This window comes from Brienomyrus brachyistius, chromosome 24 (genome assembly GCF_023856365.1).
Source record: "Brienomyrus brachyistius isolate T26 chromosome 24, BBRACH_0.4, whole genome shotgun sequence".
In the NCBI taxonomy this organism is placed as follows: Eukaryota; Metazoa; Chordata; class Actinopteri; order Osteoglossiformes; family Mormyridae; genus Brienomyrus; species Brienomyrus brachyistius.
In genome coordinates, this window is record NC_064556.1 from 3,040,105 (window position 1) to 3,055,915 (window position 15,811).

Consider the following 15,811-nt stretch of genomic DNA (forward strand, 5'->3'; position numbering starts at 1 on the left):
AAGCAGCCATTGGCTGCCCCAAAAGTCGCTAGAAGTCTGTAAATGATTTCATCACCTCATTTGTATAATGTGCAATATGCACGTAATTGCAATGGACGCTGTAGGAGAGGAATAATGTCGTGGGAGAGAGGAAAAGTGGTTAAAAACACCCTAAATACGCGTAGAACAACAGATGAACTGTCTTCTGTCGATTCTTGTTTTTTTATATATCACATTTCCAAGCCTCCTCCTTTGTCTAGGCTTGGGACTGGAAAAGGTGACCCCAGAGAGACACTCTGGCAGAGTACATATACACAGGCTGTGCTGGCTCACAGAACGAGTGGATCATCATCATTTTGGTCAAGGTTCTCTATGTAAGATTCTGCAACTGAGGGAGCTGACTTGAATGAGTAAGCAGCTGATGTGGCAAAAAGTTGTACACAACTGCACTGGCTATAGATCCAGCATCTCCTCCCTCCAACTCAACAAGTCCCAGAAATGCTGACACAGTTGTCTGTTTGGTGTCACTAAAGTACCTCATCACAATCCCCAGGTACTTAGAAACACTTAGAAACATCTGTGGACTGATCGAGGAGGAGGCTGAAGTGATGCTCACCCACATCTGAGACCAACCTTTTTATAAAGTATGGTGCTAGATCACCATTAATCATTTCTGTACACTTTGTCCTGTGCATTCTGAAGTGGGTAACAGCAGTGGAGTCTGAGAAAGCAGCTCTACATGCTTCTCCAATGCCATCACATGCCAGCATAGAACAGTGTTCAGCAATAGCTAATGCCATGGTGACCTATGCTGTTTTTGCAGAATGAATAATTTTAACATTTAATGGCAATGTGGTTTGGCTGTAACTGTTATAAGGCTTTGCCCTTTGAGTATGTTTTTGGGTTGTCATGTGGCTCTGCAGTCGTCTGCCCTTCACTCTCCTCTACACTACTGCTGTGCTGACGAGCAGTGCACATGTAGTCACAACTGGCTATAATATGTAAACAGCAGAAAATATAATAATTTTTGCGAAGACCTGGGACCTGGGTGACGATTCACTACAAAAAGTATATGAAAGAATTAGGAATGCCAATAAATGTTGAAGCGTACATCCAATCTCAGGTACTAAAGTAAACTACCATTTGACCGGAGACGTACTCTCGTCGTCTAAGAAATCTCTAAATATAACGACAAAGTCACGGGGTTGTATCTGCGTATTAATGTGTTAATATTCGTGGCTGCATAGAAATCAGTTTGAGGTCTATATCGACCACTAGGCTGAAGCTGACTGTATTCGCCGGTCTACCATAAATCATTCTGAAGCAACGCTAAACCGCCAGTAGAGGGGGCTAGTGACTCGATTTGAACAGCGAATCTCCACAAAGTGCTCGGAGACAAAGTGCAGTTTGTTAATCGCCATGCTCCATCCCCCATAATATAAAAATGTCAGCACTGATTAATAAGAAATGTTACCGTAGAAGATTTTAATCATGAAATTTGCGGCCAACTGATTGATTAATTGATAAATGTTTAAAATAAAACATCAGGAGGACTTGAGAGCGAGTGAAAAGGCATAATCAGTCCCGATGTGTCACTTTGTAGAGAGGTATGCTACCTTTTGAATTTCACAATCTCATCTCCTCGACATTCATTTCAAAACGTCAAAACGCTAAAGAATTTGACAATAGAGAATGAGACTGAATAGGACAGTGCCAGCAGTGATTTATGAGAATTTTCAAGTCAAGTGCCATCAGTGGTATTCGCTGTATCCCAGAGTTGAGATCACGTGTTAACCTATGGAGAGACGTATTTCCGGTGGAACTCTGCTCAAGTAAGAACTTGACATGAACACGACAATAAAAACTTTGAATCCTTGAAATACATGTATTTGATCATTTTTCTTGGCAGCTATCTTTTGATACTGGGCTGCTATACACAGTACCAGAGGTGGGACCAAGTCATTGCTTTGCAAGTCACAAGTAAGTCTCAAGTCTTTGCCCTCAAGTCCCGAGTCAAGTCCTAAGTCCTGCAGTTTGAGTTTCGAGTCCTTTCAACTACAGAGTAATAATATATTTACACCGATCATGTATGCTTTTAAAATCTGAATTTATTAAAACAAGTGCAATTGAAATTGCAGAAAAAAATAGTGCTGACATTGCACTATTAACCAGTCATTTTTAACATTTAACTCATATTTTGTAAGAATATTCTTCATTTTAAACCACTCCTTTACAAAATAAACACATTTGAAAAAACAAGTGCAACTGTAATTATTTGAACAAAAAGTGCTAACATTGTATTTCCATGCCATATTGCATTTCAAGTAGTTCCACAGCAGTTTGTCCTGTCCTTTACTTCTCATCTCGTTTATCTCATCTCATATTGTCTGTGTGTTTATGGGTGTGTGTGTGTGTGTGTGTTTACATGTGAGAAACATAAATACATGAACATAACAATGAACAGGGCTGTGCTCTTTATATGTCAGAGCCCTTTGCTGCATTGCATTTGCAAAAGACCAAATTGGCCAAAAGTCTGTCAGTCATTTGTGCACGATGCGGACGTAGTATAATGCCACCATGGCTGAAAACTCGCTCCACTGGAGCACTGGAGGCAGGCACTGCCAAGACTCTGATGGCCACTCGGAACAGTGAAGGAAGAGTCTTCATGTTCAATGCCCAGAACAAAAGGGCGTTCTGTCCTTCGGCTATATCAAGGTAGTGACTTAGCTGTAGTGATGGAGTAGTGCCAACATCCTTCTTCTGCCTCTTATGGTATGCAGCAAACAGCCCTTCTTCTCTGAGGTCCTCTTGCTCTTCCTCATCAACAAAAGGCACAGGTTGCTCAGTCTCTGCAGCATCTTGCAGGATCAATTCTGGCAAAACATGTAAAAACAATAGCAGAAACAATAGAGTCCTTATTACCATTTGTGTTGGTGATGCAGTTGGTGTGTTAGACTGAAATACTACAGAACACTTAATTATTGTTGCAGTCAATTAGATCAGATTATAAGGGAAAAAGTTACATTAGACTCTGTAACATTTACCTTTAACTCGTTGTGCCACCTCTGCCTTGACGTCACGATTGACCAGGACATGGGGCTCCACCCACAACAGAGAAAAGGCTGGATCCAAGGCAGCTGCTTTGAGGTAGACTGGATCTGAAAAGGGAGCAGTGACCCCATCTTGTGTCCCGGCCATTTTCACGTTGATGAAGATTCCAAGAAATCTTCTGTTCAAGGATGCCTGGAGACTTCTGACCAGGCTGCTCAGGAAACAGACTTGGGGCTTCAGCTTCTCAAGGTGGTGGTTGATGGACAAGACGGATGGAACAACAGCACTGATTGTGATGACCTTCTCCCCCTGTGTCAAATCAGTTGCTTCTCCAAATGGCTTCAAGATGTCCACCAACTCCTTCAACAGATTCCACTCCCGTGCTGTGAATGACAACTCCCTGTGCCCAGCCTTTTCTAGAATAGCACAGAGCTTTACATGATTGCACTGGAGAACTGCCTTCACTTGCCTCGGTGTTGAGTTGCATCTTGTGGTGACTGCAGCAAGGATGCCTTTCTGTTCCCCAAATTCAGCATTAAACACATCTTTGAATGTTGTGCTTGTGTGCAGCAGTGAGCTGAGTTTTGATAACTTTGAAAGAGGAGGAGATACCACTTTTGTTTCTTTCAAACCGTCTCCCACCACCAGCTGAAGAGTGTGCGCAAAACACTGCAAGCGCTGTTTCTTTGCCATGGCAACGTCTACTGTTTGCTGATCTTCCAGGGTTAAGTCACACCAGAGCTCAGGGTCATCAAGATGATCTCCATCATCGTCATCATCTTGTTCACTGGGGAAGCACACAGTGAATGCTTTCCGCATGTTAGCAGCACTATCACTAATAATGTAGTCCAGTTTATCTTTAATGTTGCATTCATCACATATTGACTCAAATTGGTCACAGATTCTTTCAGCTGTGTGTGAGCCTTTGAAGCGCTCACAGGCCAAAAGGTTGGACTTTAGCTGTATCCTATCTGCCTCTTTCTCTATCCAGTGCACAGTGACACCCAGGAATCCCCTCATCTTTCGGTCAGACCAAATGTCCACAGTGACTGAAACATGGTCAGTGTTGCTCAATTGAGTTTTTAATTTTGAACGTCTCTCTTCAGCGAGGTTCTCTCTTTTTGATGTCAGTGTTCTGCGACACATTGGGGTGTACTTGCTGTCAAGTACTGTCAGAAAGTGCTTAAAACTCTTGTTTTCCACAATAGACAGGGGCAAGTTGCAATCAATAATCATGTCGGAGAGTATTGCATTGGTGATAGCTTTCTGCTGTGGATGACTCATGCTGTAATGCCCGACACTATTGTCCAGGAATTGCGAGATTGTGGTTCATTTGTGATGCTTTTGTTCAACCGGTATTCTTCAAATCTGTAAGAGGTAAGCATATTAAACAGATGTCAGAAAATCCCTTATAGCCACAAATGAATTGTATTAAAACTACTCTTTATTACTAATATTACTAATATCAATCTGTAATCTGTATAATATCAACAGAGGCTGTCCGACTTGGCTGCAGTCAGTTTATACTGCACCCCTGCAGCGGCCGGCAGATGGCGCTCCACGTCACGTCAGCTGCAGACAGACCTAATGCAAATCGAACGCACCCATTGAGTGAGGTCTACATGCGTTCACCCAAACCTTTCATTATTCAACAATTAACCAATTAACCTTAAGTAGTACTCCCTTGGCTCCTCCCCAGCCTCCACGTGAGAAAAGTACAGTGTAACAGTAAAATCGATCCCACATATTTCAATGGTGAAATATGTTTTATGATTGTCACATCAGGCATATGCAAATGTGTATATACAGTCAGGTCCATAAATATTGGGACATCGACCCAATTCTAATCTTTTTGGCTCTATACACCACCTCAATGGATTTGAAATGGAATGAACAAGATGTGCTTTAACTGCAGACTTTCAGCTTTAATTTGAGGGTATTTACATACAAATCAGGTGAACGGTGTAGGAATTACAGCAGTTTGTATATCTGCCACCCACTTTTTAAGGGACCAAAAGTAATGGGACAAATTAACAATCATAAATCAAACTTTCACTTTTTAATACTTGGTTGCAAATCCTTTGCAGTCAATTACAGCCTGAAGTCCGGAATGCACAGGCATCATCAAACGCTGGGTTACATCCCTAGTGATGCTCTGCCAGGCCTCTACTGCAACTGTCCTCAGTTCCTGCTTCTTCTTGGGGCTTTTCCCCTTCAGTTTTGTCTTTAGCAAGCGAAATGCACGCTCAATCGGATTCAGGTCAGGTGATTGACTTGGCCATTGCATAACATTCTACTTCTTTGCCTTAAAAAACTCTTTGGTTGCTTTCGCAGTATGCTTCAGGTCATTGTCCATCTGCACTATGAAGCACCGTCCAATGAGTTCTGAAGCATTTGGCTGAATATGAGCAGATAATATTGCCCGAAACACTTCAGAATTCATCCTGCTGCTTTTGTCAGCAGGCACATCATCAATAAATACAAGGGAACCAGTTCCAGTGGCAGCCATACATGCCCACGCCATGACACTACCACCACCATACTTCACTGATGATGTGGTATGTTATGGATCATGAGCAGTTCCTTTCCTTCTCCATACTCTTCTCTTCCCATCACTCTGGTACAAGTTTGTCTTTGTCTCATCTGTCCATAGGATGTTGTTCCAGAACTGTAAAGGCTTTTTTAGATGTTGTTTGGCAAACTCTAATCTGGCCTTCCTGTTTTTGAGGCTCACCAATGGTTTACATCTTTAGTTGAACCCTCTGTATTCACTCTGGTGAAGTCTTCTCTTGATTGTTGACCTTGACACACATACACCTACGTCCTGGAGAGTGTTCTTGATCTGGCCAACTGTACTGAAGGGGTTTTTCTTCACCAGGGAAAGATTTCTTCGGTCATCCACCACAGTTGTTTTCCGTGGTCTTGCAACTCTTTTGGTGTTGCTGAGCTCACCGGTGCGATCTTTCTTTTTAAGAATGTTCCAAACAGTTGATTTGGCCACACCTAATGTATTTGCTATCTCTCTGATGGGTTTGTTTTTATTTTTCAGCCTAATGACGGCTTGCTTCACTGATAGTGACAGCTCTTTGCATCTCATATTGAGAGTTGACAGCAACGGATTCCAAATGCAAATAGCACACTTGAAATGAACTCTAGACCTTTTATCTGCTCCTTGTAAATTAGATGAGGGAATGACACACACTTGGCCATGGAACAGCTGAGCAGCCAATTGTCCCATTACTTTTGGTCACTTAAAAAGTGGGTGGCAGATATACAAACTGCTGTAATTCCTACACCGTTCACCTGATTTGTATGTAAGTACCCTCAAATTAAAGCTGAAAGTCTGCAGTTAAAGCACATCTTATTCGTTTCATTTCAAATCCATTGTGGTGGTGTATAGAGCCAAAAAGATTAGAATTGTGTCGATGTCACAATATTTATAGACCTGACTGTATATATAAAAACTAATTAGGAAAAGAACATACTAAAACAACCAAAATAAATTAACCTGTTTCTTGAAAATATAAAAATGGGCTCAGAATGTGATGTTGCTTCCTTGTAAACAAGACACAATGGCGAGCAGCAATAGGAAAGGGAAGTAACGCTTCTGAAAAGAAGCCCTAAAAGAACTTATGGAGGAGGCGGTCAGAAATATGTTTCAATAAAATAACTATCGCAATGTTGTGCAGCATTCAGGGGGAAAACCTTACAGCTCCAAAGTGTCACGCCCTGCATTCCTGCCCCTTCACTTTCTCCCTGATCATGTCTTACCTCTCGTTGCAGCCCTCGTGTGATTCACACAAGATGCATCTCGTTTGCTCCTCGTCAGTGGTGTATAAGAGCACCTCCCACCCCTGTACTCCTGAGTCTGGTCATTGATGTCGCCCTAGTGTGTGTTAGCACTCTAGTGATGTTTCCCGTTTGTAGTCGTACTTTCTGTTTGACCCCTTGCAGTTTGCTTTATTTTGCCTGTTCCCGTTTCCCTTTAATAAACCCCTTACTAGTTTGTCCTCATACCTGCTCTTGTCTCCTTCGTTATTGGAATGTGGCATCAAGTACTTGTGTGGGCACCAGAATTACATCTTTTAAATGCCCAAAGCACGCTCTGCAGCAGTGTGTGTTCTTTGGTGTGTGGTGTTATACCTCCACTCAGCAACGGTTTGGAGATTCAACACTGGAATTAGCAGGTATTCACTACTTTTCCATTGACTTCTGGTCAAGACCCAGTACCAAAAGTACCAAGATACCTCGAGTACATCAGTACTTTGGGATGGTACTTGCAAATGTATTTATTGCTGACTGGTTATGCAAATAACCTGCCTTGTAAATACAACATACATCTGGCATTCTATTAACAGTAGCAACCAACGTAAAACATAAGTAATAATAATGGATGCTTGGACAAATGAAGAGACTCAAACTTTAATTGTGATCTATATCGACCCAACACGAACAACAGGTCATCTACCACCTCGAGTCCAAAGTTGCTGCGTGTCTTGTGCATGGGCTTCACAGCTTGCCAGCGGTCATTCACAGGGTCGTAGGCCTCCACGCTCCGTAAATACTTGAACTGGAATGTACCCCCTACCTGGGAGACGCCAAATATAAGTCAGCACTTGGACACCAAAGGGACAGACAAACAGCAGCATTCCCAAAGTCATGAACTCATTGGGTAAGAACCTTAGAACCTCCCATTGGCTATATATGACTTATATATGACTATATATGTAAAAGGTACATGAAAGGAGTCACTCACTGCATAGACTTTATCCTTGTAGGAAATGACTCCAACACCATGCCGGGGAGTTCTTATTGGGGCTATAGTGGTCCATCGCTCAGTGACTGGGTCGTAGCACTCAGCGGTTGGGACGGTTGTATCTCCATTGTAGCCACCACACATATATATCTAGGAAAACCATTGTAAACATGAAGACACTTATGCTGTATATCAGTGTTATCCGATCCGGTCCTCTGGGACCTGCAGAATCTCCATGTTTTTGCTCCCTCACAGCTCCATGCCAGAGGATTCATAGGGAGCCCAAACATGGACTGTCTGTAGGTCTCTATGGATGGGGTTGGGAAACACTGCTGTATAGGATTAGTAATGGAGATCCAGAGTATATGGACATTTGGTTAATGCATGTTGAATCCATCCACCTTCCATAAACATTTATCCAGTACACGGCTGTAGTGAACCTGGAGCTCACCCCAGATTAAATGCAGCCAGATTCCCCCCATTGACCCACCTTGCCGTGCAGTGTGGTGGCACTGGCGTCGCTCCTCCGCTCCTGCATGGGCTGGATGAAGGTCCAGCTGTTTGATACTGGGTCGTACCGCTCTGATGTGTTGAGGCGCGTGAGGCCATCAAAGCCGCCAAAGGCGTATATGTAGCCATCAGCCACAGCCACGCTCACATAGCAGCGTCGTGTCTGCATTGGGGCCACCAGGTCCCATGTCCGCGTAAAAGGACTGAACCTCCGCACGCTGCTGGAGCAGACTAATCCGTCAGTCCCCCCAATGAAATAAACAAATCCATATAAATAGACTGACCCATGGTAGGACAGGGGGTCTCGTGCTCCAACGTCATATCTGCCCAGGGATCGGCTCGGGTGTCATATGCCGTGATTTGACTGGCTGGGTTTTCAGTCCAGCCACCAATGGCCAACAAAATTTCGGATGGCAGGCGTGGCCGGGTCAGCGGGTTTTCAAAGTCAGACCGGGGTGGACCGGTGATGTCCAGGTCGTACACGGGCTTCAAGGCGTCGCTGACAATGCGCCTGCACTCCTTACTGGCCTTTACAAGATCATTGTTTATCACATTCCTCATTAAGTACTCTTCATTCATTAGAGCCAACCGGACCTACACAAGAAACCAGATGGAGAGAATTCCCATAAGTTCCTTGGTGCCATTTTAACAAAGGATACAACAGCAAGTCCAAATTTCTCATTTTCATATTGCTTTAGCTGAAGCCATTTACTTTGAAAGTCTCAGATATGTCTTAACACTTGTTTGATTTAAGACATTTCAGTATTTCTTGTTTTCAGTTTGTTTCACTGTACTGCCACTTGTAATACTTGGAAGCCTAAGTTGTACACTTATGGAACATGGAAATGGAGGTTTAGTCTCTAGACACTGTATTAAGGACTAGGGAGTTCGCTGAGTTAGCGTTCTATTCTTATGTCCACATGTCAGTGAGAACAGTGTATCATTATACTCACCTTGGGCAACAGCACAGCAATGTGGCCATTGCGGCTGGAAGGCTCATGTGCGATCCATCGGAGGATGGCCTCAAACACCACCTCCTCCTGGCTAACGTTCAGCTCATCTTTTTCGATAATGTCATCAAGTTGCTCTAGAGTGAGCTGTAGGAAATCCTCCGAGGAGCTGGCGATCTCCTTGAAGTTCCTCAAGACATTGCAAAATACAGACTCCCGCAGCTCGCTGAGGTGGTAGATGTCGGCGATTATAAAAATGCCAACACAGTTTTCAAGGCAGAGCTGGTCCTGCAGGAAGTTGCTGCAGTGCTGCATGATGCTTGGGATGTTAAACTGATCAGCGGCCACCAGGAGGCTCTCCACGTTGTCAGGCGTGACAACCAGAGAGTGCGCGTAGGCGTACTCGATGATCAGCTTCATGGCTTCCGGGGAAATGCCTGGGATAATGTACTCACGCTTCCCCTTCACGTTCCAGCTACTGGCGAACAGAGCTCTGAAAAACAATCCACATGTGACTTATTTAATAAATATGGCTTTTGCAGATAGGGTGAAATAAGGGGTTTTCTGACTCTTTTGAACCAGGAACTCCCAAATGAAAATCCACCAGAGGCAGGGATTAGAGTCCTGCGCGGGACTGGTTTTTTAATCCCGCTCCTGCGATCGCATTTATTACCATTACTGTCCGCTTCTGCTGACCGTGTCTGTCACTCTCGCAATATTTCTGTCCAATCCTGCCCAGACCCGCAGATCCATTAACGGATACACTGTATGAAGAAAAGAGTTCATGTGCATTAAATATTTTATTCCAACAGAACAAGAACTAAACAAATAAAACAAATTCAACAAAAGTCTCTCAAACTAATCAGATGTGCAAATATCTGCAGAGTTATTAAAAAACAAAAACCAAACCTATACAAGAAATGTTCAAATATCACATTACTATAAACAAGAGCACCTTAAAAACATAAGAGAACCCTGAACCTTATTTTAAAGACATACATTTAAACAAGCTGAACATCACAATTTAATACGATGGATCAGAACAAACACGAATATATAACACAAAATAAATTACATCAGTTACATTCTCCCTCCATCCATCCATCCATCCATCCATTTTCCAAACCGCTTATCCCACTGGGTCGCGGGGGTCCGGAGCCTATCCCGGAAGCAATGGGCACGAGGCAGGGAACAACCCAGGATGGGGGGTCAGACCATCGCAGGACACATTCACACATGCACTCCTACGGGCCATTTAGCAAGTCCAATTAGCCTCAGCATGTTTTTGGACTGTGGGGGGAAACCGGAGTACTTACATTCTCAATCCTGCCAAAAGTCTTTGGACCCGCTGTCCATTTTTAGCCGCCCGCGTCAACCTTAAAACCGCCCGCTCCCGCGAGATCTCCGTTGGGTCCCGCGGGATCCCAGTCCCAATGCAGGACACTAGTAGGGATCTTCCAACACAGATGATCACATAAGAGCCTCGGAACTAGGGACAAGTTGGGCTTTAATATTAATTTTCCATTTCAGGACATTTGTATCACAATACCAAGTTATTGTCAGGAAGAAGTCATTGCTAAAGAGAAAAATCTCACTCCTGATTTTAGCATAATTAGCATATATGGGTCACAGCTATACACCGGAAATATGGGCTGCAGCCACACAAAGTTATTTCGTGGGCGCTGAATTCAGTGCTGCCGACTTAGGAACTTTGTCGCTATATTTAGCGAGTTCTTAGACGCCTCTAGTGACTCGTTTTCAAATAAGCGACTAGCGACGTCGTTCTTACTCTTCTCACCGAGCAGCGGGCGCTGCCGTGGGCTCCTCTGCCGTCTCAAAGCAGTCACAGGCGAACAGTCCTCACGCAGCAGTCCCATCCAGCTGCAGTCAGAGCAGATGTTTATCTCTCCGCGCCCAGACTGCAAATGAATTGCGCATGCGCGAACCCGCCACTGGCTTGTTTAGGGCGGGAAAAAATTTTAAATTATTTTTTATTTATTTTTTTCACCGAAATTTAAATTATTCTACGTCTAAAATATTTTATTTTACGTCTAAAATAAATGACTGCAATAAATGGCATAAACTACCGATTTGACTCACAGCCTCAGTCACTTACCTCGTCCACTTTGTGTGCGCCTCTCTGTCACATACGCTAAACGTTCATCATGCCCCCTTCTAAAGCTCTTCTCAGAACCATAATCGCATTCGCATTTTCATGTCTTAACATAATTATGATAATACTTTCGTAAAAAAATATTTATTTATGGGTTAATGTTATTTTTCATTTAGATATTTCTTTAGCTATATGTAAATAAGGCAGTCCATCGCGCGCTTCTGTGATGTTTTAACGGCATTTTCTTCAAAGTTATTCTCTACGACGAGAGTACGTCTCCGGTCAAATAGTATTCTTTCCGGAGTTTACTTCAGTACCTGAAATTGGATGTACGCTTCAACATTTTTTGGCAATGCTAATTCTTTCATATACTTTTTGTAGTAAATCGTCATCACGCCTTCCCAGGTCATCGTAAAAATTATTATATTTTCTGCTGTTTACATATTATAGCCAGTTGTGACTACATGTGCACTGCTCGTTAGCACAGCAGTAGCGTAGAGGAGAGTGAAGGGCAGACGACTGCAGAGCCACATGACAACCCAAAAACATACTCAAAAGGCAAAGCCTTATAACAGTTCCAGCCAAACCACACTGCCATTAAATGTTAAAATTATTGATTCTGCAAAAACGGCAGAGGTCACCATGGCATTAGCTATTGCTGAACACTGTTCTATGCTGGCATGTGATGGCATTGGAGAAGCATGTAGAGCTGCTTTCTCAGACTCCACTGCTGCTACCCACTTCAGAATGCACAGGGCAAAGTGTACAGAAATGATTAATGGTGATCTAGCACCATACTTTATAAAAAGGTTGGTCTCAGATGTGGGTGAGCATCGTTTCAGCCTCCTCCTCGATCAGTCCACAGATGTTTCTAAGTGTTTCTAAGTACCTGGGGATTGTGATGAGGTACTTTAGTGACACCAAACAGACAACTGTGTCAGCATTTCTGGGACTTGTTGAGTTGGAGGGAGGAGATGCTGGATCTATAGCCAGTGCAGTTGTGTACAACTTTTTGCCACATCAGCTGCTTACTCATTCAAGTCAGCTCCCTCAGTTGCAGAATCTTACATAGAGAACCTTGACCAAAATGATGATGATCCACTCGTTCTGTGAGCCAGCACAGCCTGTGTATATGTACTCTGCCAGAGTGTCTCTCTGGGGTCACCTTTTCCAGTCCCAAGCCCAGACAAAGGAGGAGGATTGGAATTGTGATATATAAAAAAACAAGAATCGACAGAAGACAGTTCATTTGTTGTTCTACACGCATTTAGGGTGTTTTTAACCACTTTTCCTCTCTCCCACGACATTATTCCTCTCTCCTACAGCGTCCATTACAATTACGTGGCAACACGGGGATGGCAACAGTGCCAGGAAGTTTCGATGCGTTATCTGCTATTTCTGCCGAATATCACATAAAGCAGTGAGAACTGGCTTTCAGTTAACGTACCTGGTAAAATAAAGTTTAAATAAATGCTCTAATAGTACAAGTAAGTTAGTACATTGTTTATTTTTAGTAACTGTCCGAAAACTGTACACTTGGGTGAAAAATGAGAAATTATGGTATCAAATAAAAAAGCACAAAAAAATCCTCAAAAAATATCTAAAACTACGGCCATGCGACTTCCATACAGTTTTGTGTTGGAGGGTCACATATTTCAGTGGTGAAATATGTTTTATGATTGTCACACCACATATATGCAAATGTGAATATATATATATATATAAACTAATTAGAAAATGAACATACCAAAACAACTAAAAGTAAAACCAAAATAAATGAACCTAACCCTTGAAGTTACACATACCTGGAGGTTGATGGCATCTCCAGCGTGGAAATCAGAGGCTTACGAGGGGCAGCGTACTCCACCATACTGGGGAGTGCAGGCACTACACAGCAGCTCAGACTGCTTCGGGAGCAGCACATGTCCTGGGCGGCGTACCAGGTCCCTGTCTCAGCATCAAAACATTCCACTTTAGTGGTTCTGGACCCAGTGTAGCCGCCCACAACAAACAGCAGGTCATCGATCACTTCAATCCCAAAGTTACTGCGTGTGTTATGCATGGGCTTCACAGCTTGCCAGCGGTTAGTGACCGGGTCGTAGGCCTCCACACTCCGTAAATGCCGGTACTGGAATGTACCACCAACCTGGGAGACACCAAATATAAGTCAGCACTTGGACACCAAAGGAACAGACAAACAGCAACATTCCCAAAGTCATGAACTCATTGGGGAAGAACCTTAGAACCTCCCATTGGCTACATATGACTTATATATAACTATATATGTATAAGGTACATGAAAGGAGTCACTCACTGCATAGACTTTATCCTTGTAGGAAATGACTCCAACACCATGCCGGGGAGTTCTCATTGGGGCTATAGTGGTCCATCGCTCAGTGACTGGGTCGTAGCACTCAGCGGTTGGGACGGTTGTATCTCCATTGTAGCCACCACACATATATATCTAGGAAAACCATTGTAAACATGAAGACACTTATGCTGTATATCAGTGTTATCCGATCCGGTCCTCTGGGACCTGCAGAATCTCCACGTTTTTGCTCCCTCACAGCTCCATGCCAGAGGATTCACAGGGAGCCCAAACATGGACTGTCTGTAGGTCTCTATGGATGGGGTTGGGAAACACTGCTGTATAGGATTAGTAATGGAGATCCAGAGTATATGGACATTTGGTTAATGCATGTTGAATCCATCCACCTTCCATAAACATTTATCCAGTACACGGCTGTAGTGAACCTGGAGCTCACCCCAGATTAAATGCAGCCAGATTCCCCCCATTGACCCACGTTGCCGTGCAGTGTGGTGGCACTGGCGTCGCTCCTCCGCTCCTGCATGGGCTGGATGAAGGTCCAGCTATTTGATGCCGGGTCGTACCGCTCTGATGTGTTGAGGCGCGTGAGGCCATCAAAGCCGCCAAAGGCGTATATGTAGCCATCAGCCACAGCCACGCTCACATAGCAGCGTCGTGTCTGCATTGGGGCCACCTGGTCCCATGTCCGCGTAAAAGGACTGAACCTCCGCACGCTGTTTGTGCAAACTAAGCCATCAGTCCCCCCAATGCAATACACAAATCCATTTAAATAGACTGACCCATGGTAGGACAGGGGGTCTCGTGCTCCAACGTCATATCTGCCCAGCGATCGGCTCGGGTGTCATATGCCGTGATTTGACTGGCTGGGTTTTCAGTCCAGCCACCAATGGCCAACAAAATTTCGGATGGCAGGCGTGGCCGGGTCAGCGGGTTTTCAAAGTCAGACCGGGGTGGACCGGTGATGTCCAGGTCGTACACGGCCTTCAAGGCGTCGCTGACAATGCGCCTGCACTCCTTACTGGCCTTTACAAGATCATTGTTTATCACATTCCTTATTAAGTAATCTTCATTCATTAGAGCCAGCCGGACCTACACAGGGAACCAGATGGAGAGAATTCCCATGAGTTCCTTGGTGCCATTTTAACAAAGGATACAACATCAAGTCCAAATTTCTCATTTTCATAATGCTTTAGCTGAAGCCATTTACTTTGAAAGTCTCAGATATGTCTTAACACTTGTTTGATTTAAGACATTTCAGTACTTCATGTTTTCAGTTTGCTTGTTAGACTGTACTGCCACTTGTAATACTTGGAAGCCTAAGTTGTACACTTATGGAACATGGAAATGGAGGTTAAGTCTCTAGATACAGTATTAAGGACTAGGGAGTTCACTGAGTTAGCGTTCTATTCTTATGTCCACATGTCAGTGAGAACAGTGTATCATTATACTCACCTTGGGCAACAGCACAGCAATGTGGCAGTTGCGGCTGGAAGGCTCATGCGCAATCCATCGGAGGATGGCCTCAAACACCACCTCCTCCTGGCTAACGTTCAGCTCATCCTCTTCAATAATACTACTAAGCTGCTCTACAGTGAGCTGTAGGAACTCCTCTGAGGAGCTGGCCACTTGTTTGAAATTCTTCACCATGAAGAAGAATGCAGACTCCCGCAGCTCGCTGAGTTGGTAGACGTCGGCGATTATAAAAATTCCAACACAGTTGTCACGGCAGAGCTGGTCCTGCAGGAAGTTGCTGCAGTGCTGCATGATACCCAGGACATTCAACTGATCAGCAGCCGCCAGGAGGCTCTCCACGTTGTCGGCCGTGACAAGCACGGAGTGCGTGTAGGCGTAGTCAATGACCAGCTTCATGGCTTCTGGGGAAATGCCTGGGATGATGTACTCATCTTTCCCCTTCACGTTCCAGCCACTGGCGAACAGAGCTCTGAAAAACAATCCACATGTGACTTGTTTAATAAATATGGGTGTTTCAGAGAGCATGAACTAAGGTGTTTTCTGACTCTTTTGAACCAGGAACTCCGAAATAAAATTCGACCAGATCTAGGGACCTCCCACCCCATACTATCACATAGGTGCCTCAGAACTAGGGACCAGGAGTCACATGT

General features: G+C 44.0%; 3 protein-coding genes across 3 annotated transcripts in view; all 3 read right to left on the reverse strand.

The window, feature by feature from the left end:
* The window catches only part of LOC125719957 (kelch-like protein 10), a 69,364-nt gene that overhangs the window by 15,271 nt on the left and 38,282 nt on the right, over positions 1 to 15,811 (reverse strand). The window contains 3 exon segments of the mRNA XM_048994868.1: positions 9,920 to 10,010; positions 10,563 to 10,735; positions 11,036 to 11,202. Of these exon segments, the coding sequence (XP_048850825.1) occupies positions 10,605 to 10,735; positions 11,036 to 11,202 (298 nt within the window). The 3' untranslated portion in view covers positions 9,920 to 10,010; positions 10,563 to 10,604.
* LOC125719950 (zinc finger BED domain-containing protein 4-like) lies at positions 2,106 to 3,892 on the reverse strand. The gene is made up of 2 exons (XM_048994861.1): positions 3,024 to 3,892; positions 2,106 to 2,852 (listed from the first exon to the last, which is right to left on the reverse strand). The coding sequence occupies exons 1-2, from the start codon at positions 3,847 to 3,849 to the stop codon at positions 2,455 to 2,457; spliced, it is 1,224 nt and encodes a 407-aa protein (XP_048850818.1). The 5' UTR covers positions 3,850 to 3,892; the 3' UTR covers positions 2,106 to 2,454.
* Positions 12,848 to 15,603, reverse strand: LOC125719949 (kelch-like protein 10). The gene is given in 5 exon segments (XM_048994860.1): positions 12,848 to 13,505; positions 13,674 to 13,823; positions 14,164 to 14,480; positions 14,483 to 14,777; positions 15,141 to 15,603. Coding segments are annotated over 5 exon segments (1,530 nt in total). The 5' UTR covers positions 15,558 to 15,603; the 3' UTR covers positions 12,848 to 13,154.